General features: G+C 31.6%; 1 protein-coding gene across 10 annotated transcripts in view; it reads right to left on the reverse strand.

Moving 5' to 3' along the window:
• Positions 1 to 23,797, reverse strand: part of NBEA (neurobeachin) — a 536,625-nt gene that overhangs the window by 431,452 nt on the left and 81,376 nt on the right. For all 10 annotated transcript variants that reach the window (XM_032496317.1, XM_032496318.1, XM_032496310.1 and 7 more), the window contains exons 9-10: positions 10,116 to 10,313; positions 9,356 to 9,489 (exon numbers count right to left, since the gene is read on the reverse strand). In XM_032496317.1, the coding sequence (XP_032352208.1) occupies positions 9,356 to 9,489; positions 10,116 to 10,313 (332 nt within the window). The remainder of the gene's footprint in view (positions 1 to 9,355; positions 9,490 to 10,115; positions 10,314 to 23,797) is intronic.

Below are 23,797 nucleotides of genomic sequence, written 5' to 3' on the forward strand. Positions count from 1 at the left end.
TGAAATGCAGTACAGTAAAATATGAGGACAGATGAAATACACTGGGTAGCACATGAAATTACTAAGCCTCCCTTAGCCATAAAATCTCTCCTCAGTAATTTCTACCTTTTCTTTCAGCCTGATGAGGAGACAGGCAGACTCATAACTGAATTGCTACCACTGTCATGACTACTTAAGGACATTTTCTAAAGGCCCTATTAAAATTTAGTCAGGCTATTATACGTTTATACTTTCCTTTATCTGGTAATAGAGTTTACGTTTTATCAGCCTATTTCATTTCTAACAAAATATATTATAGTCAAAAAATAGACATTTATAAAATTGTGACTGAAATGTGTCAAAATTTGTCTTAAGAAGGAAATGAAATTTTAAAATTTGTACACGTAAAGGAATTAATTCCACATCTTTTATGACATCCATTATGTTTTGGAATATAGCATTTATCAGTATTTACATATTTTGACAGTCTTTTGATCAGCTCTATTCGTGGTTCTCTATAAATAACCAATAGATATTTATTAAAAGGCTCCACTGTAAGAGAAATATCTCTCAAAGGCTACTAGTTTGTAATTTAACCCCAGCCAACAATCACTTACAATGCTCTAAATATCGAAATCTTTTTACAAAGGCTTTTTGAACATGTTACAAGTGACAGTACCACTATAGTAACCATGCACACATGAGAACTTTAGAAATGTAGTGATGTAAATCCCCAACACCTAAGAAGTTCAAAGTTTCAAAGAAAAATAGAGACAGGTTACAAGAACAAATAGGTGATCACAACAATATATGCATACTCCAATTAGGATTATTTTGCTAGTATAAAGTACTCTTACTACTTTAAGTGTATAGTGTTATTTGATAGTAGATTTGAATTAGTTGGAAACTCCGTGAAAACACCTTAAAAACTGGGGGGAAAAGTACAACTGATTATGCTGAGAGAGAGAAAATGGAATTATATAAAATGCTCAAAGAGCAAGGCAATAAATAGAAAATGAGAAAAAAAAAGGTAGATATTAATCCAATTATATTTATAATCAATTTGAATGTCACTGTCTAAATGCACCAATTCAAAGAGAGAAATTCTCAGAGTGCAGAGTGGACCAAATAACACAACCCACCTATTGTCAAGAAACTCACTTTAAATATAAAGTCATCAATAGATTAAGAACAGCATTACATAATTATAAAGGAGTCAATTTTCCAAGAAGACATAACAATTCCTAAAGTGTATATACCTAACAACAGAGCATCAAACTATGTAAGGTAAAAATTGCTCTAAATTTAAGGAGAAATAGATGAAATCACTATCACAGTTGGAGATTTCAATATCTCCCTCAGAGATGGACAAGTATAGTAGTGTACTGATAAATAACACATGGGTCACAGAAGAATTCTCAAAATATTAAAATGTTTTGAATGAAATGAAAATGAAAACACACCTTTAAAAATGTGTGAAATAATATGAAAGGAATAATTACTGGGAAATTTATAGCACTGACTGTTGTGATATATAGTGATTTATAATAAGAAATACACATAATTGCTCCTGGTCCCCATTTCTGGCACAGATATCCTAAAACCCCTGAAATTTCCTAAGGGACAAGAGCAATAAAAGTCTTTTGCCATGTTAATGAAGTGACTTTTGGAACAGCTAACCATATACTTACAGGGTTGAAACTTTCAGTCCAGCCCCACTATCCTGCACATCTACCTCCAGGGAGGGGAGAAGGGCTGAAGATTGGGTCCAGTTACCAGTGGACTATGGTTTAATCAGCCATGCCCATGTAATGAGGCCACCATAAAAATTAAAAAAAAAAAAAAAAAAAAAACCAGACATGGTTGGGAGATCTAGGTCTGCGAATATATAGAGGCACTAGAAAGATGGTGTACCTGGAGAGAACATGGACACTCCCTGCCCTCTCCCCATAACTTGACTTATGTATCTCTTCCATCTGGATGTTCAACTGTGGTCTTTACCATATCCTTTTACAATAAACTAGAAATCCAGTAAGTAAAATATTTCTCTATACTCTATGAGCCACTCCAGCAAAGTAACTGAACCTAAAGAGGGGGGTAGTGGGAACCCCCTTCTTATAGCCAGTCAGTCACAAGTACAGGTAACAACCTGGACTTGCAACTGGAACCTCAAGTCTAAGGAAGAGGTTACTGGAACCCCCATTCTATAGGCAGTCAGTCAGAAGCGCAGGTGATAACCTGGACTTGCAACTGGTATCTAAAGTGAGGAGGACCAGTCTTATGAGACTGAGCTTTTAACCTGTTGAATCTGATGCTATGTCAGATTTGAGTGTCAGAATTAAGTCAAATTATAGGATACCCAGCTGGTGTCACAGAGAATTTCTTGGTGGTGTAAGGGGAAACCACACCTCCACACGCTGAAATTGGGTGCTCAGACCTCTATAATGCATATTAGAAAAAATTTAAAATCAGTAATCTAAATTTCCACCTTAGAGAGGGTAGGGGTATAGCTCAGAGGGCGGGCTTGGTGTGCCCAAGGTCCTTGGTTCAATCCCTAGTGTCTCTGTTAAGGATGGATTAATTAATTAATTAATTTCCACCTTAGGAAACTAGAAAAATAAGAGTAAATTTAAGAATAAAGAGGAAGCAGAAGAAGAAATAATAAGAATTAAGAGTACAAATCAAAGAAACTGAAAACAGGTAATCAGTAGAGAAAACTGTTAGAAACAAAAGCTGGTACTTTAAAAATATTAATATTTTTAGCCTGTAGGTCAGGCTAACAAAAAAATGAACAAGATGAAATACTAATATTAAGTAATGAAAGAAGAGACTTAACTATATATCCCACGGAAATTAAAAGAATAATAAAGTATACTATGAACAATTCTATGCCCACAGATTTGAAAACCTAAATGAAAAAAAATCATTCTTTGAAAGACACAGTCTGCCAAATGTCACACAAGAAGAAACAGACATTTTAAATATACCAATATCTATTAAATAAATTGAATCAGGAATTAAAATTTTCCAAAACAGAAAGCACCAGGCCTAGATGGGTTCACTGGTGAATTCTACTGAACACTTATGAAAAAAAAAACTATACCAATTCTCTGCAACTCTTTCAGAGGATAGAAGCAGAGGAACTATTTCCTAGCTTATTCTGAGGTCAGCATCACTCATACCAAAACCAAACAAAGTCATAATAAGTAAAGAAGACTACAGACCAGTATTTCCCATGACCATACATGCAAAAATCCTCAACAAAATATTAGCAAATTGAATCCAAAAAAGATAAAAATAATTATACACCACAACCAAATGGAATTTATCCAAAGTATGCAGCTCAAGCTCTGAAAATCATTTAATGTAATGCATCATCTACCCCATCAACAAGCTAAAAAAGAAAAATCACATGTTCACATCAATAGATGCAGAAAAAGCATTTGATACAATGGAACACCCATTCATGATAAAAACTCTCAGGAAACTAGGAATAAAGGGGAACTTTCTCAACTTGATAAAGACTACCCATAAAAAAACTACACCTAACTTCATACTTAGCAACGAAAAACTCAAAGTTTCCCCATTAAGATCAGATACAAAGCAGGATGTCCCCTCTCACCACTCCTTTTCAACATTGTACTGCAAGACCTTGCTATGTGGTAAGACAAGAAAAGGAAATAAGACATAGACAGATTGGGAAGGAAAACATAAATCTGTCTTTGGTTACAAATGGCATCAATATATAAAATACATTATATTTTCCGTATGTTTCAGGCAGAACACTGAATTTTAATTTTTACTTACAAATAAATTTTCACAGTGAATTCAATATAAATTCCACTTAACTCTAACTAAATCTCACTAAATAAATTATTACTTTTTTTCTCCTTTAATAGTAGTAGTGGTATATTATTGTCAAATACACATTCTGTATCTGTTTCACTTCAAAGAATATTTTCATTACTAATTTTATAAACTTTATAAAAACATAAAGTAACAAATATGCATGTAAAGAAGAAATGTACACTTTTTCTGAAAAATATAAAGAAAATAAAAAGATATAATTCTATAGATATATATTTTTAAATGTTTAAATACTTCTGGAAACCAAAATAATGATACTCTACACGCACAAACAACCTCCACAAGAGAGACAATCATTACAAATAAGTACTAATTTCACTTCTCTCACCTACTGAAAGCAATCACATTTCATCTTTTATGTCAGTTGGGTTAAAAATATATAGCAAAATTTTGACATTATATGCTAATAGGCACTTTCCCTTGAACTAAAAATCAGGAAACATAGTCAGACAAAGGATATTTATGTCACTTTGAAGTGTTAGGGGAAATTTAGATTGTTAGACACTGAAATGCTGAAATTTCCAGGTAATTTTGTTGGTTTACATATGACAAGAGTGCTAATCAAGACTTTATAATGAAAATTTTAATTACTAAGGGGGCTATAAAATTCAAGATAATTACAAGAGTAACTCTGACTAGCAAGACAGTTTTTAAGAAAAAATATCTGGATTTAGCCCACTAAAATTAATGAGTCATAAATATTCATATCACAAGAGAATTCTTAACTATAGGATCACTGACATAAATGCTTTATGGGATTTTAAAAAATTTTTATAGCTTATATTCCATCAAGCAGTCTATCAAACAATCTGTATCATAATTTGAAAAGAAAGAGAACATTATTCTAAGAATTATAAGAATTAAGTTAAATTATCACCAGAGGCTGGTGTTTAGTTTTTTAAATTTATCAGAATTAGAACAGCATTAAAAATAAATTTTAGAAATACCAAATTGCATCACATTAATAGAGTACCTAACATTTACTGAGGAAATAAAGAAAACTCAATAAATGTCTACTATATACCAGAGGCTATGACAGATACTTTATATAAACTACCTTACTTTAATTAATATTACAATCAGATAAAGTTGGCATTATTAAAATCATTCCACAGCTTGCAAATGTGACTCACAGAGTTATTTATGGTAGTTTGGAGTGAGAGCTCTGGATTCAGGCTTTCAGGATTAGAATCCTGGTTCTTACCTGCCACTTAAATCTCTGTGACCCTGAGCAAGATACTGTTTTTCTCTCCCTCATTAGCAGAACATGATTAAATGAGATAATGCAATTACAAGCAGCTACTGGCACACAGTAAGTACTCAGTAAATGCCTTGTGCTACTACTACACACCCTCAGACAGCCCATCACCTAAGAACAGATGATACACAACAGAATACCAGTTTGAGCATTAGTCTGACACCAAAAGAAGGCTTGCTTGTTGCACATACTGTCTCTAATGAAAACTACTCTCTTAGTGTATTTTTAATCATTTGATATACAAAAGCCTACTTATATCTTGTGCTAGAAAACACTATTTCTTCAAAGCAAATTCTTCCTAAGTCAAACACTAAGGAACATTTTGTTTTATATCACCTATAGCGTTTAGTAACATACACTCAAAAAAAAAAAAAAAAAAGGGAGGTTGGGACCAAATTGGAGAAAGATGTCATTTACAGTCAAATGTAATTTGTAATTTACTGAGTTATTCCTTGACACAAAATATAAAAGATATAATTATTTCAAATTAGAGTTATACTTCTAGAAATCATTTATTAAACATTATTCATTTTTATTCATTGAATAAATATTAAATATATAGTGAAAGGCAATTTGTTTAGTTAGTGCTCTCAATGGTCCCTGAACAGAATGGGACTGACTAGTCCAATTTAAAATAGTATTAATCCCCAAGCAATAACAAAATCTCCAAAGAGCTTTGATCACTTGGCAGAATTACTCCAGGTGATCATGGTGCTTGAGAATCATTAGGAATAGGATGGAATCACTATGAAACCTACCTACTGGCTAATTTACTCATTCAAACCAAATCACGTTAAAACTACTGCATGTGTTGCCACAAGCTATTTCACTCAGTTCAATAACATTTATCTATTCTTTTTGTGGTTCATTTTTGTTCGTTTGTTTTCCAATAAAGGCTAAAATACATGTTAAAAGAAAAAGCAATAAAAGTGTTATTCCTGGAGATTTAAATACTAATGGTGTAGCTACAAAATCCAAAATCTAGCTAAAGAAAAATCATCTTAAACCCTTGCAGGCTTTCTTTGATTTGGCACTGGCTTCAAAACTTGAATTTACATATTCCTCAATTTTAAACCACTATATTTAGAAAATGGATAGACAGTTCACAATCAGTTTTCATCACTACAACTGAAATTCAAAATATAAGTCCTACTTAATCACTTAAATAAGTAATTCTCTACTATAAATAACATCTTTAGTAGAAAAGTTCAAATATAAAGTAATATGGCCCCTATTATAACAACCAATCCTAAGATTGACTATATACATATTTAAAACTGTAGCATTAGAGATAATCTTGTAGATTGCCTAACCTACTGTCATCATAATAACAAAACCAGGATGTATTGTCTTCTATGCCAATCTGCATATTTTATTGAGTTTAATTTAAATAGTCCAGTGAGCTATTATTATTCTAATTTTATAATTGTAGAAAGTGAAGCACAAAAAAAAACCACACTCAATGTTCCGTTAATAATAAATAGTAAACTAGGGATTTGAATCTTACTTGAAAGTCCACACGTATAACAACTATAATATGCAGCCTTCATGATAAAACAGTCACAAAAATTCACCTGCACAAATAAAGCGTATTTTTAAAGACTAAAGAAGATATGTTTATTCCTTCAATAAATCATTTTAATATTAAACCCCCTAAATACAGTAAAACTCATCAATGATTATAGAAATAATAAAGTGCCAACAGAGGTGAGGCTTATAAAAACAATGAAAAGCTTCATTAACAGGGACTACTGAGTGGAGAAAAGTGCACGGAAACTAAGATGCTTCAGCTTGAAACACAGAAGTAGAGAATTAACTTATTTTAGAGTTTAGCTCAATTTCTCCAAAAAGTAAACAAGAACTAGATAATATTGCAATTTGGGGTATGTATTTATTATACCAACAGATTTTCAAAAGAAAAAAGTGTATATAGAATTTTGTCTGGAAGATTTTTAAAGTTCAAAGCAATTCTCATTCATCTAGAAGAGTTTAAAACTGACTAAAAATAAGATGACAGACATATCCTATTTTAAGGTGTCATTCATATATATGAATTTATGATATAGCCAGAAAATAAGAAATTCTATCAATCCTTACCCTAAAGCTAAGAATCTACAATCTACACCTCAAGTAGAGGTGGGCATCCCATTTAACAACTTGCCTTTAGTATTTTAAAAACTGAAAGACAGTATCACTGATGCATATGTGTCTACAAAGGTTCCCCCTTCAAAACTTTAAATATAACAAAAAACTGTATTACTGACATAAACAATTGTCCACTAAAGAGCCAACCTCAGATATCAAGGGCTTTGAAGCAATGAAAAAGTATCAGATTAGAATTCAAAATAGCACATATATGAATCACAGGGTTGCCTGAACTTGGGTATATAGTATTATTAAAAAGGAAAGTGATAAACTTCTAATTATATGTTTTCTGTTGGCCATAAACTAAGAACATATATATCACCGAAAAAGTTAAAGTTACTACATGGAGAAATTAAGATGAATGATATAAAAGAACTAAAAAGAAATCAAAATGAAAACCAGAATGCTGAGCCCTTACACTGTCTTTTATCTCCATGATGAAATAAACACAATTTAAATATTTAAATATAATATAAACACTAAAATGAGTTTTGAAGACATGCAATGAAAAATAACCATGTGCCTTGGATGAATGGACCAGATAACCTGTTAAACATGGTTTTAGCACTAAGATTTTATAATAACCACTCATGATGATATAAATTATTATGATCATTTTAGATATAACATTTCAAACTGCATAATCTTTCTAATTTTTCAACACAAAGCAAAAATTACATTTCAAGTTAAAATAATTAAGGGCTTAATGTTAATTCATACAAAATATTTAAATTACACATAGAGTTTTCTAATTGCTACTTCATCTCTAGCTTCTTTTCACAGCACTTACTAGGCTTTAAATTACTGATCATAATGTGTACTGGTTCACTTAATGATACAGAGCAAACCATTTTTAATTTAAATTCAGGACTGGAATTTAAAGTTTCATTTTTCCACTAAGCTAATATGCCTCCCAATAAAATTATTTAAACTCTCATAACAAAGTAGTATCTCAGCAGGACGTGGCCTCAGGATTCCTTTTCACTTCCAAACCCCAACCTTTACACTACACTGATATAAAAGAAAGCATGATCCATAGATGGAAGCTGACTGTTGTAAATGTACAGGTCACATTTATATTTGCATTTATACTTTACATAAAGATGGTTCCAATACAGGGACAATATTATTAGCAATACTAAAATAGAATTACGTTAATAGCTAATTTAGATGATTAATATGAGAAAATCATATGTTACATCTCAATGGACTGTAAACCTTTCACATATTGGTTTCATTCACTAGTTTTTCCACCAATTCAAAATTGGATGACCCATGAAGAATCTCATGTATACATGTACACACTAAAGAAGCATTTCTGTATTAATTCTGGAGTAAAAATTAACATTTACCTATATAGCTTTCCCTCTAAATTCTCCAAACATAGCAATGTATGCAGTCAAAATAGCTGTTAAAATTCACATTTAACTTATGACATATATGATTCTAAGATATAAGATTAAATCAGAGTTGATGCATAAGGTAATTTTTAAATAAAAAAGGAAGTTACAATAATTGCACATAAAATCAACCTAATTAGAAGATACTGAATATACTGAATTTTTACATAAACATGGAATATATCACTGGTTAGATTTAAGTTCTAAAACATGAACTATATATAAAAAAAGTTAATATCAATTAATACTGGGCTAGTCTTTTGATAATAGCACTATAGATTAAGACCAGTATTTAAGATATAAATTATATAACTATCATTAAATACTATTCTTGAGAACAATCTTTACTCTGGTAATTCTGTTTAATCTGATAGGACTTCATGGACAATCCAAACCATGAGCATTTGCAAAGGGTAAAGTTAGGACTAACAGTTTTCTTCAACTGCATAAAATAATCTTTATGCTACAGGTGGTGAGAATTTCTAATTTATTATCAAGGAAGTCACTCCTTTGTGATCATAAAAATCTAAATGCCAAACTTTTTTATATTGTGTAAATATACATCTGCCTTAGTCCGAAAGAAACTTTTATTAGCACTTCAAAAATAAAAACCAGTATTATAATACATTTACACAGCACCAAGTGCACCATGCATAATCTAAGTGTGTGAAAAACACCATAAATTACATATTCAAAGAAAACTTACCAGACAGTTGTTTCTACTTGACTGTCATTGAGCTGCCGATTGTCTAGTTGTGCAAAAAGTGGGAAAAGCACTTGAATCCCTCCAATTGAATGAATTGCACTATGAATTGAATGTGTTACTATAGCTTTCACATCCTATGTTCAAAAACAAAAGTGTTTATTAAATTTTTCTGAAGTATAACATTATCACTATTTCCTTGTTCCAAATAACTCTGTAAGAAAATTAAATTAAACAGACATTTAAAAAACCCTCAATTGCATACACATAAAATAAAATACACATAAAATAAAAACTTGAAATGTCTTTGCTAATCACTTTTAAATGTTAAATTTTAGGTTGAGAGATTTTTACACTGAAAATATGAAGCTACAAACCAAAATGTATTTTAGAATAGGAGATACTGTTAATAGATTTAAAGGCACTCAGGTAATTTTGATGTTGGGGAGTTATACACTCTTAAAGCAAAGGTTTTTTTTTTTTTATGTCTACAACTATCTCTTTAGCTCATTTACTGATTTTATTTCAAAGGATATAGAACATATAATACAACAGAAAAGATAGATTTCCTACTAAGGAGACAAGTCCTAGGTAAAATATATTGCCAAAAAAGGTAGAAGGCAAAAAAACGTCATTCAAAGAACTAGAAAACCAAAAGAGAAAAACACACAGCAAAGGGGGTTTATAGATGAACAATGTTTAATATGTAAAATAAAGACACAGTGTTGATGAGAAGATGAAGACTAAGCTATTATTCACCTACCTGGAGCATCAGAGCATGTGGGGAATGCACAAAAATCGATGCATTTTCCTTTGGTGATGATTCCAGGCAAAGCTGAGCATCAGTGGCCTTAGCGTTATACGTAAATGCGATACTACTTGCCAGCTTCCCATCATACAGAACCTGTTTATGATGTTCTGCCAAATGAATATCACTCTCAGATTTAAACTTGAAGGTGCTCTGAAAAAACAAAGCCTAAATTAAACACTCTTTAAATGTAACATAGTAACATAGTTTTAAAGCAGAGAAACATTTAAGATAACAGTTTGTTAGGACCCTCCCATGTGTCAGGCACTGGTTAGTGGCATATATATTGCTTTGTTATTCTCAGTTCAGTTCTAGGAGTTAAATTTTATTATGCTAATAAACAAACTCAGATCTTCATATTCTCATTTTTATTGTTTTTTATTATTTATAAAATAGATTTATTAGAAAAATATAAACCCAGATGATATTAAATGTAAATAGGATCTACTTTAATAATTTATAACATAAATTTAATTTTTCTGGTTAACACTTTCAAAAGTATTTATATAAGTAAATAGTGCCTGTCACATGAATTACTAATACAGAAAAATGGCTATCATTTGAGACTAAAAAATATTAATTCATAAAAATATTTGTCATTACTATAATAAGTATATCAAGATAGTGAATATCAATGGTACTCCACAAAAAAAAAATCACAATAGCCATTTTAAACCCAGAAGAGATATTCATTAAAACATGTTACCATTTCATACAAAGGATGAGAAGATGTGCTAGCTGCAATAAGAAAGGCATCGTTAAAATTGTTAGAAATAGTTTAAATTTCTCTGCAGAAACTGAGTAAGTTCTGGGTCCATAATTATAGCATGTTGATTATAGTTCACAGTACTATATTGTATATTTGAAAGTTCCTAAGAAAGATTTTAAAAGTTCTCAACACATGCAAAAAATTGTAACTATGTGAGATGATAGATGTGTCAATTAACTTTAATGTGATAAATCATTTTGCAGTATAAACATACATCCAATCATGTTGTACACCTTAAACTAAAAAACAAGTTACATATCAATTATATTTCAACTAAACTGGACAAAAAGTTTAAAAAATTGAGAAACAAAAATTATTGTGTAGGGGGAAGGGTATAGTTCAGTGGTAGACTGCATGCTTAGCATGCACTAGGTCTTGGGTTCAATCCCTGGTACCTCTGTTTAAATAAATAAATAAACTAAATTACCAACCCTTCCTCTGCAAATTACTACGTTGTCTGTACAGTACAGTAAAGTTAAAAGCAGGAGCTTCAAAACCAATTAGACTTGAGTTTGAATCCCAACTCTATCACCTGTAGATGTGTCTCTATCCACAAGTTATTTGCCTCTTATCTGCTACATACCCAACACATAAAATAATGTAAATAAAACACTATGAACAATAACTGGTTCTTTAAAAGCAACTCAAAATGATAGCTACTATTAGCACTACATCCTTTCCTACTTAATATTATATACTTTCTATGTTAATTTTTTTATTTTCTAATAGACTTTTATTTTTTTAGAGCAGTTTCAGGTTTACAGCAGAATTGAGCAGAAAATAGAGTTCCCACATAGTCCTCCCCATCCACACACATATACTCCCCTTCCCTCATCAGTGTGGCATAATTTGGTACAATCCATGAACCAACATGGGCACATTATTATCAACCAAATTCCACAGTTTACGTTAGGGTTCACTCTTGATGTTGTACATTCTATGGGTTTTGACAAATGCAATTTTTTTCATAAATGTTACTCATAAAACATTTACCATAAATTTTATGGTAATGGCATATTGCATTGATGACAGTTGAATTCAGGTAACTGTGACATAGTTGCTTGAGGCAAAGCCTCATTGAGAAAAGTTTAATAATCCAAACTGGAATTAATGTAAATATGAGAAAATGCACCACAACACTGCTAAACTAAAGAAAGCTAAGTTCATCTAATTGTTATAAGAGCTGAGGCATGTAATTTTCTAAAACTAATCTCTGAAAACTTCACCAATGACAATATAGCCAATTTTTCATTGAATTTATGTTGGACAAATCTATTGCTTTCCCCAGAATCACTATGTGACAAATGTTACACAGTAATGACACTGCAAAATTCAATGAATCCTATTTCCTGCTGTATAATTAAAACAACGCTGCCCCTTGTACATTTTTCTCTTCTAAATGAATAAATAATTCATCTGAATTCATTAAAAAATAATCATTCAAACTCTAATATCACCAAACTACTCAAGGAAAATACATAAATATAATCAATCTAATTTCCTGCTAAAATTTTTTCGATAATTCCACATGAATGGAAAACCCAAATTCACCACCTTGATATTCAAAGGCTTTAGTAACTGGTTTGAACCTATGGTAATCATCCTTGCATTCCTCCATAAACCACTCCACTCCCTCTACTCTGTAGTCTACCATGAAGCCATGCCTGACTATGGACCAATCCATAAACACATCCTGTGCTCCCTTGCTCCTCTCCCTTGAATCATGCCCTCTGTCTCACATTATATCATCACATCCTGCTCATCCTTTCAAATTATTTATTTTTCCAAGAACTTTAAAATTTTTCCTTTTCTATGAAGAGTCACTAAAACTTCTATAGCTGGAAATAATCATCCTTCCAAAAAACGTTAATAGTATTCTCATTATATTTCCCTTGCAGTACACATATCAACTTTAAATTATAAACATTTACAGATACAATTATCTTCATTAAGAGAGTTTAAGCTTAATCATTTTTAATCCCCAAAGCTCAGAACAGTTACTTGAATATAATAATTATTCAATATATTGTTGAATTTTATTTAATTACATGCCCTACAATCCTTATTACCAGCCCTTAACAAGGAAGAAAGTAAAGATTATAGTCACAAGCATGCTGCAAATGGCACATGGATTAGCATAGAATATTTCAATGTGTGAAGTCAGTACTTCGACATAGTTGAAAATGACTCAACCAATCAAACCTCAAAAAGTTATGACATATATCAAATTAGCAGGAGTGCCAAGTACCAGCACTATAATTACTGCAATATTTTAAATATTAAACAAGAGAAACACATCACTGATACAAACCAATATCCAAGAGTATTATGTTTAATACCAAGAAGCTGCTTATATGAAATTAAGCAATCATTTGTGAATATCAAGCAATTTTATTTAACTCATTCTTTTAACATAAGCAAAAGTTCTTTTTTAACATGCATGTAGTCGCACAGAAGAATGGATATTTTGGCAGGTTGGAACTTTCAAAAATTAAATTGCAATAGTAATTAATATTATAGAATGATAAAAGATCAACTTTTTAGAAATGATTTGATAGGGAAAATGTGTGAATGATTACAATCTAGTAGAGGAAAACCCCTGGATTGTTTATACCACTAGTGTCATTGATTTGATCAGTGATTACTGAGCACCTGAGGATGTGGGCATAAACATCTTTTCTCACTGGGCTGGCTTTCCTAAGTCTCAAAACAACGGTGTGCCTTCTGGTCCTTCTCTTCTGTTACTGGCAACACCTGCTTTCTTTTAGGGCTCATGGCATCTCACACTGTACACGTACAGCACTGTCCTTGGCCAAGGACACACAGGGAACCCTGACAAAGACTTCTACCCCTACCCCAAGAGCTTGCTCCTTTTCAGCACCCTGCCCCACAAGTTCCAGCTGTTTCAGAAGCCCTGAATTCTGATCTCCACCTCAGCTCACCTGGACCACCTTACTATGCCTGATCTCCACCTCCTTGTGCCTCAATAAAAATGTTGGCCCCAGCCAAGGCTGAGGTAATTATCAAACTCATATCAAAATGTTTTTCTCCTCTGAAGGATCTTTGGTCTGTGCTATGTGTATTGACAAATATCTAAAAAGAGATGTTTTATATATTTTGCCTATTTTTATAGTTATTTACAATTGTACGGCAAATCTAGTACCACTTACTCTATCACTGGAGTAAGGATGAAATTTTTTTCAATATTTTATTTATTGTTTGTTTTTGTTTTGTTTTGGGGGGAGGTAATTAGGTTTATTTATTTCCTTATTTACTTTAATGGAAGTACTGGGGACTGAACCCAGGACCTTGTGCATGCTAAGCATACCCTCTAACCCAGGATGAATGTTTTAAAAATCAATTAATTAAACAATAAATTTTGTAAACTGGATAGCAAGTTTTAAAACACTGTTTATGAAATCTAACTGTCATCCTCATAGGTAAAAGGAATCAGTTAAGGAGTACCAACTGAACAAAAAAGAAAAAAAAACAGCATTTTTCAGTTGGATGGATTCATAAAAGGTAATCAAGGGAAGATCAATCCCCACTAAAAGAAACAAAAGTCACTTAATTTATAAGAATTTCAAACTAATCTTAGAAGCTTCATGGACCTCTCTGAACTGGTTTTAAAGCTATCTTCTCTTTGAAGTATTTTCCAGTTCCTACAGTCAGAACCCTTCTCCATGATCACAAAGGACTTAGTGTTCACAGATTTTTATCATAATTATATGTTGATTCAATTTTACTTTTTGTTTTTTGTCTTTCTCCCTTTACTTCTCTGTAAGATCTTTAAAGATAATTTACAGTTTTACATCTTCCATAATGCCTATAATAGTGCTCTGTGCACAGAAAAGCTTTAATGAATGTCTTCTGAATTGTAAAATTGTATGAGAAAATTCATCCTAATGGAATCATTTTAGTTTTCCTCTAGTCAATTAAACACTACTTTTAAATGACTTTTTCTTATTCAGGAAAACTTCAGAATTTAGAATAAAATCATCCATCCCTAACTCTTAACATTAAAACCACACTACCCTATTTCATCTTCCTTAATTTTGGTCTTCCTTCTGGACACTAATCATAAAACTGTAGTTTTTCTATTATTACTAAAATCTACCATTTTCAGTTTTTGTCTATTTAAATATTTTTCTTTGGCTCTGTTCAGAGAAGCTGCACAGTTTTCCTTTATATATTGTATGTATAAAATAATTGGTTGTTTTGAGAAACAAAGGGGCCGTGAAGTATAAATACGAAATCACTCATGTCCTTTGTCCAACACTGAACTTGAAAACAAGCATTTGAGCTGAAAGTCTTGTACTAATAATTACTGATACACTTTATTTTATAATATTCAATGAATTTAAGTGAATTTAAGTAAATTTGGCTCATGATTACTATCCTTTAAAGACAATTAGTCTAAAGTAGTTTATTGATACTTCTTATCCTTTTCGTTTGTTTGCTTTTGGTGGTATTACAACTATAATACTTAAGAACTCAGAGTATATGGTTTCTAAAAATAATGATTGAAATAAAATACTGCAAAATGTATTGTAAAACACAGCTCTCCATGTCTGTATTTTAACACTGCTGGAATGTATGTACATTCCATTATCAGGCAAAAAAACTTTTAGTTTCATTTTGTTCATACTGCTTATAAAGGAAAAAAAAGTTTAAAATATTCTCTTAAAAGTTATAAAATATTTAAACTGCCTACTAAGATCTAACCTTATTTGGGAAAAAATGATCTTAATTTTTTCAGTCCATACTACAAAGATCATTATTCCATACTTTGGCTTACAGTAGCAAAACAATTTCGTATCACAATTAATTATATGTAACACATTAAGATTTTTAAAAATATGATGCAATTTAAATGACTGTATACAAACTTGTGGTTGCTGGGGGTAGGCGGGTGGGAAGGGACAGACTGGGAGTTCGAAATTTGTAGATACTGACAGGTATATATAGAATAGATAAACAAGATTATACTGTATAGCACAGGGAAATATATACAAGATCTTGTGGTAGCTCACGGTGAAAAAGAATGTGACAATGAATATACGTATGTTCACATATAACTGAAAAATTGTGTTCTACACTGGAAATTGACAACATTGTAAACTGACTGTAACTCAATAAAGTAATATTTAAAAAATAAATGACTGTAACCATATAATCCATTATGTAAATATAATAATTTTCTTATCTTAATCCCAGTTGTAGTATACAGATCACTTCTAAGTCTTCAAACATATTTTAAGGTATAGTAAGCAGATTTGTGCAAAAATATCAATATTTATTGGATTATTACTTTAAGGATTTTCAAAAAGAGAATTGTTACATAAAATTATATGAGTAGGATGGGGAAGAGAATGAGGAATGACTGCCAACAGCATGTGAGATCTTTCTAGGGTGATAGAAATGTTCTAAAATTGGATTGTGGTGATGTTTGCACAACTCTGTAAGATTATTTAAAATAATTTACTTGTATACTTGAATGAATTCTGACATGTAAATTATACTTCAATAAAGCTGCTATAATTTTTTAGAAGAAAAAAGAGGATGTGAACACATTTTTACTAGTTACACTCAAAGGAGTAATATATGACACAGCTTTCTTAAGTATAGAACACTTCAGTATATTTCAGTATGGAACATTATATACAACAAGAGCACATACATATTCTTTTCAAGAACACATGGAATAACCAGCAAAGAAGACACATATTTGAGTTCATAAAACAAACTTTAGCCAACTTCCAAAAACAAAATCATATAAATGAAATGTATATATTCTTTAAAAAGTAAAATTAAAAAACATTCAGAGAAGAAATACAAAATATGAATTCTGTGACATCAATTTACAAATCTGTATTTATAATTTTTAATTTTAATATAGAGAATACTCCAGGTGCAGATTCAATGGTGAGTTCTTGCAAATATTGAAGAAAAAATATTTTTTAAAAGAACACTAAAGTAGTCCATCCAGTAAATAAACAAATAATAAGCTCTGGAGAGGGAGGGGGGTATTAGTACCCAGACACACAACAATACATTGTCTAAAATGTCCATTTTCAAACCAAGCATTGAGAAACATACACGTTAAACAGGAAAACATGACCCATACACTGGAAAGGAAGCAGGCAACAGAAATTGGTAGTGAGAGCAACCAGATGTCAGATTTTAGAGAAAAAGACTTCACAGAAGCTGTTAAAAATACATTTGAAGAACTAAAGAAACCATAGTTAGGGAAGCAAATATAGTTATGATGACAACGCCACAATAGAGTACATCACTTAAGAGAGAGATACCGATATACACAAAAAAGAACAAATTCTAAGAGTTCTCTTTACAAGAAAAAAAATGTTTTCTTTTCTTTTCTTTTTATATATTGTATCTATATGAGATGATGGATGTTAGCTGAACCTTCTGTGATAATCATTTCACAATATAGGTAAATCAAATCATCATGCTGTATGCCTTAAACTTATACAGTGATGTGTGTCAATTACCTCTCAATAAAACTCTAAATACTGGGAAAGTATTAATAAAATTACTATTGTATTAAAATATTAATAAAATTGATACTTTAAAATATTAATCAAATTGAAATTTAGTATTATTTTCTAAGAGAGAAAGATACTATAAAAAACAATCCAAATTGAAATTCTGGAGTTGAAAAAGGTAACTGAATTGAAAAACTCTCCAGAGGGTCTCAGCAGTAGATTTGAACAAGTAGAAGAAAGAATTAGCAAATATACAGATAAACTGATAGGGATTACACAATTCAAAAACCAGAGAGAAAAAAGAGTGAAGAACGATCAGAGCTTAAGAAAAATTTGGGAAATAACCAAGTAACATATGAAGAATGAGAATACCAGGAACAGATAAGAGAAGGATAAAAGCAAAGAAATCCAAAACAGAAAAATCATAGTGATACTGAAAGGTAAAGACAAGGAGAAAATGTTAGAAACAGCATGAGAAAAATGACTCTTTACTTAAAGAGAACAACAATATGATCAACAGCAGACTTCTCATCTGAAAAAAGCAGAGGCCAAACACAGAGGAATAAAACATTCAAAATACTCTAAGAGAAAACTATTAACCAAGAATTTACAACCAGCAAATCTAGTTTTCATATCTAAAAGGAAAGTAAGATACATTCCCAAACAAATAAGAACTGAGATAATTTGCTGCTACCTGACCTATCTTACAAGAAATACAAAGGAAGTCCTTCAAGCTAAAAGTAATTGACTCAGACAGTAATTTGAATCCACATGAAAAACAGAGCACTAGTAGTCATAGTTATAAAAGATGGTATAAATGCATATTTATTCTTTTCCCCCTCTTAACTATTTCAAAGCAATTTTATGAAATAGTATGTATACAATGTATGGTTTTGCTTATAACACAGAATTGTAACACATTTCCTAATAACAACACAAAGGAGATGGGTGGGAAAGCCATAATGAGCTAAGGAAATGACTCCAGGTGGTAACTGAACAAATGAGGAAATCCATAAATGAAAAATAAAGTTAATATAACAAAAGCTATAAACATACAGTTGATTTTCTTTCTTCTCTCAGCTTCCTTAAAAGACATTTAATTACATAATGTAATAATTACAATAATGTAATGTTGGGTTTGTAACCAATACTAATATGTACCATGTGTAACAATATCACATAAAGAAGAAAAACACAATAGATCTATAAGGAGAAACATTTCTGTATCTCACTGGAATTAAGTCAGTGTAAGTCTGAAGCTGAGTTTGATAAGCAAAAATGTAAATGCTAAGTCAATGCTACCATTAAGTAATAAGTAAAAACAAAAAAAAGGAGTGAAAAATTATTAAATGAAAATGCTACATTAGACAATATTCAACTCGAAAGCAGTAAAGGGGGAATAAAGGCATAAAAAGAATATGAGATAAGGGTAACAAAAATAAAATGACAGATATAAATCCAACAACATTAAAGGTGAATGGAATAAACAATCCACTCAACAGGCAGAGATTATTAGACTGGATAATAAAATAAGATCCAACAATGTATTTCTATAAGAGTCATACTGTAGATTCAAAGTCAAAAATAGATTCAAAGTAAAAGCAATGGGAAATTTATCAACAAATCACAAGAAAGCTGCAGTGGCTGTACTAATATCAGAGAAAACAGATTTTAAAGCAAAATATTAGAGGTAGAGTGACATTTAATAATAATAATAAGAGTCAATCTATCAGAAAGATAATAACATATGTGCACCTAACAACTGAGCACCAAAATACATGAAGAACCTGACAGAAATGAAGGGAGAAATAGACAAGGTAATAATAATAGTTGAAGACTTCAATTTCCAACTTGAATAGTGGATAGAATAACTAGGCACAAGTCAACAAAAAAACAGAAGACTTGAACACTGTAAGGTGATTAGACCTAAAAGACATTTCTATAACACTCCACCGCAGAACAGCAGAACATGTAATTCTTAACTGTACATCAAATATCAGATAGACCAATGTTAACCCATAAATCAATCCTGAATAACTTAAAAGGATAAATATAAAACAGAGTACATTCTCTGACCAAAATGGAATCAAATTAGAAACAAATAGGAAGAAATTTCAGAAATTCAAAAATATTGTAGAAATAAACACCAAATTGCTAAAAAAAAAAAAGTGTCAAAGAAGTCAAAGGGAAATTATAAAATATTTCGAGATGAATGAAAATAAAGATACAAATATCAAAATATAAGCAGGGTCCAAAGCAGTACTTTGAGGGAAACTTAGCATTATAAGTACTTATAATAAAAAAGAAGACCTTAGATCAAAAAGCAAGTCTTTCACCTTATGAAACTGGATAATGAAAGAACAAACTAAACATAAAATAAGAGGAAGGAAGAAAACACTAAGAATTCCAGGAAAAATTACTGAAATAGAGAATAAGAAAAACAAAAGAGAAAACACAACAAAATCAAAAGCTGGTTCTTTGTAAAAGTCATCTTAATAAACGCAGAAAGGGCATTTGACAAAATCCAACACCCTTCTATTTTAAAGAATTCAGCAAAGTAGGAATAGAATGGAACTTCCCCAATCTGATAAAAAAGTATCAATGAAAAACTCACAGCTAACAATACACTTAAAGCTAAAAGACTGAAAGCTTTGACCCTAAGACCAGAAACAAGACAAGGATACCTGCACTAATGTTCTTTCTGTTCAACATTATACTAGATTCTAGACAGGACAATTAGGCAAGAAAAGAAATAAAAAGCATTCAGATTAGAAAGGAAGAAGTAGAATTACCTCTATTTGCAGACGACATAATTTTATATATAGAAAATCCTATAGAATCCAGACATACACACTAAAAACTATTGGTGCTAATAAATTCAGCAAAACTGCAGGATACAAAATCAAAACACAGCAGGATAGGAAGCACAACTGCCTAGGAGGGTACCTGGCATGCGGTGTCCAGAGTCCCAGAGAGGTGACATGACATCTAAACAAGAGGGCTGCCCAGCAGCAGGTGAAGAAGGCTGCAGAGCAAGAATAACGTGGTGGTGCGGGGTGAGGAAATCTGCTGAGAGCCTGGCCAATGTGGGAACTGGAGCAGATGAAGGATTAAGAAGGCATCTGTGAGGGAGTGAGAGGTGGCTAGCAAATAATGCCACAGCCTGCCTCAGGTGAAAAGGCCATCCATATGGAAAATAAAGGAAAAACTGAGAAACTGTTCTACTGAGCAGACTAAAGACATATTATAATGTAAGTGCTGTGAACTAGATCATTTTCCTATAGAGGACATTATGGGACAACTGGCACAATTTTAATGGGGTCTGAGAATTAGATGGTGGTAATACACTGATGTTAATTAATTATGTGAAGAAATGTTCTTGTTTGTACAAACACAACATTCAGCAATGACTGGACATCATGTCAGGGGAAAAAACTGCTTAGTCCTATGCTTGTAATTTTTCTGTAAGTTTCATTTTAAGTTTAAAAATGAGAAAGAAATAAAGGAGATGAAAATTCAAGAGAAAGTGATAACATTAAAGATGAGCAAAATAAATCAAACATGTATAGTAAAGTCTCTGAAGAAAACTAAAGCAGAAAAAAAGAAAAAATTATAAACAATATAAAATATTTCTTAAAATATAAGAAGATACAAGACTGCATATTAAAAAGCCCATACCACTTAACTGAAATCAACTCAGAATAACCAAGACATAATCTAGCAAATCTGCAGCATTTAAACAAAAAAGGAAAAAAAAAATCCTTTGAACATGTAGGCAAAAATAGCAGGAGCTTTACAACAGAAAGGATATTAGACTGTCATCAGACTTTCAACAAAAACACTTTAAGCCAGAAGAAAATTAGTAACATATTTGAGATGTAGAAAGGTTACCGAAGGATTTTATAGCCTAGCAAATGGCTATCAAACAAAATGCCCTCAATAAACCAATACTGATTACACACGTCTCAAAAAATATTATTCCATGAGTTCTTCCTGAGGAATGGGCTTCAGATACCCAAAACACATCAATATAAGGAATGTGATGACCCTTAAAAATATAGGTACTTACAGAACTATGACTAAATAAGACTTAAAAGATGAAAGAATAATATGCAATAACTATGTGCACTCACAATGTAGCTAATCCCTTGTATTCGTTTGCTAGGGCTGCCATAAGAAAGTACCAGAGCCTGAGTAGCTTAAACAACAAAAATCTATTTTCTCAAAATTCTGAATGCTAGAATACAAGGTCAAAGTATCGGCAGGGCTGAATTCTTCTGAAGTCTCTCTCCTTGGCTTGTAAATGACTGACCCCTTCTCCCTGTATCTTCACGTGGTCTTCGGTGCCTGCCTGTGTTCTAATATCCTCTCCTTATAAGCATAACATTCATATTGTGTTTGGATCCACCCTAATGACTTAACTTTACCTCTTTAAGGACCTTATCTCCAAATATAGTCACACTCTGGAGTTACTGGGAGTGAGAACTCTAACACATGAATTTTGGGGGTATATAATTCAGCTCACAATATACCTCAAAAATTCAAAATGGCAAGGAGAATAGAGAGAGCATATGCAGAACAAATTAACTTTTTTCAGTAATTACACCAGTAGGGTATATTGGTATTGCTGTTCTTAGACTGTTATATGTGTAATTATGGGCTTTTCTAACATCATCTGTTTACTTGCCAGTGAGAATTCTCAAAGGGGAAGAAAGGAGATACAGATTTAACGAAGACAAGGTCAAGATGAAACACAAGTCCTACATTCCCCACTAATAAAAACTAGGGGTTCTTGAAGTAATGGCTGATTTCAGGACTGAAACAACAAAATGTTCAGGATGAGCCAGAAACAGCGTCATAGGAACTAGCAAGGAAGCTATCAAAGATACAAGGTCATCTCACAGAATACAAACTTGTGGTTGCCAAGGGGGCGGGGGGTGGGAAGGGACAGACTGGGATTTCAAAATGTAGAATAGATAAACATGATTATACTGTATAGCACAGGGAAATATATACAAGATCTTATGGTAGCTCACAGCAAAAAAAAATGTGACAATGAATATATGTATGTTCATCTATAACTGAAAAATTGTGCTCTACACTGGAATTTGACACAACATTGTAAAATGACTATAACTCGATAAAAAAAAAATTGTTAAAAAAAAAAGATACAAGGTCATGTCAAATGGACTAAGGGACCAACCAGAAGAGATATCCATTTTCCAGAGTTGGAATAATTTGAACTTTCAAAAAACAAAAAAAACCCAACAACTTATATAGCCTGAAACACCTCAAATACATTTAAATCCATGAATTTATAAATGACACTTTAAAAATACTAACTGGAGGTCTTTGACTAATAAGGGAACAGCATTAGACTATATTATTTCCCCTCAGTGGTCACTAGGCAGCATTATTATTCTTAGTTGATAGAAGAGAAAGTTGTTAGTATTTACAAAATGTAACTTAACTGGATTAAAAACCTGATAGGAAGATAGGAATACTCATTTTAAGTCCACTGGGTAAAAATTTTATTTAAATATGGATAATAAAGCTTGCTGAGGGCATTGCACTGGGGGAAGGAAACCAGAACATTAGAAAACCAGAGCACTTTTCTTGTCATCCACTGAAATTCTAGTATTTTAAACATAGTATAGCTATAAAGTAGTATGCCTGATATTCTAAGGCGAATATAGCTAAACAAAGATGATCAAATGAGTGGTGTACTTTGCAAAAGAATCACCTTATAAGTACTTATACCTATATTCTATAACTCAAAATGTTCCTTAGTTCTAAATTTTTAAAAAATATTTTCAGAATCTACAGGGGTTTTTTTAAAGACCTTTATTAATAGATGTTGCAGTTTGTTGATCTTTTTTTGAAAAAAAATCATACTGTAAACTTTTATTACAAATTAAAAATGAGGCTCTTCACTCCCTTACACTATACACAAAAATAAACTCAAAATGGATCAAAGACTTAAACATAAGAAGAGATACAATAAACCTCCTAGAAGAAAATAAAGGAAAAACATTATCTGACATACATCTCAAAAATGTTCTCCTAGAACAGCCTACCCAAGCAATAGAAGTAAAAGCAAGAATAAACAAATGGGACATAATGAAACTTACAAGTTTCTGCACAGCAAAGGAAACCAGAAGTAAAACAAAAAGACAACCTACGGAATGGGAGAAAATTTTTGCAAATGAAACCAACAAAAGCTTGATCTCCAGAATATATAAGCAGCTCATACGACTTAACAACCCAATCCAAAAATGGGCAGAAGACCTAAACAAGCAATTCTCCAAAGAAGAAATACAAATGATCAATAGGCACATGAAAAAAGTGTTCAATATCACTAA

This window comes from Camelus ferus, chromosome 14 (assembly GCF_009834535.1).
Source record: "Camelus ferus isolate YT-003-E chromosome 14, BCGSAC_Cfer_1.0, whole genome shotgun sequence".
Taxonomy (NCBI): domain Eukaryota; kingdom Metazoa; phylum Chordata; class Mammalia; order Artiodactyla; family Camelidae; genus Camelus; species Camelus ferus.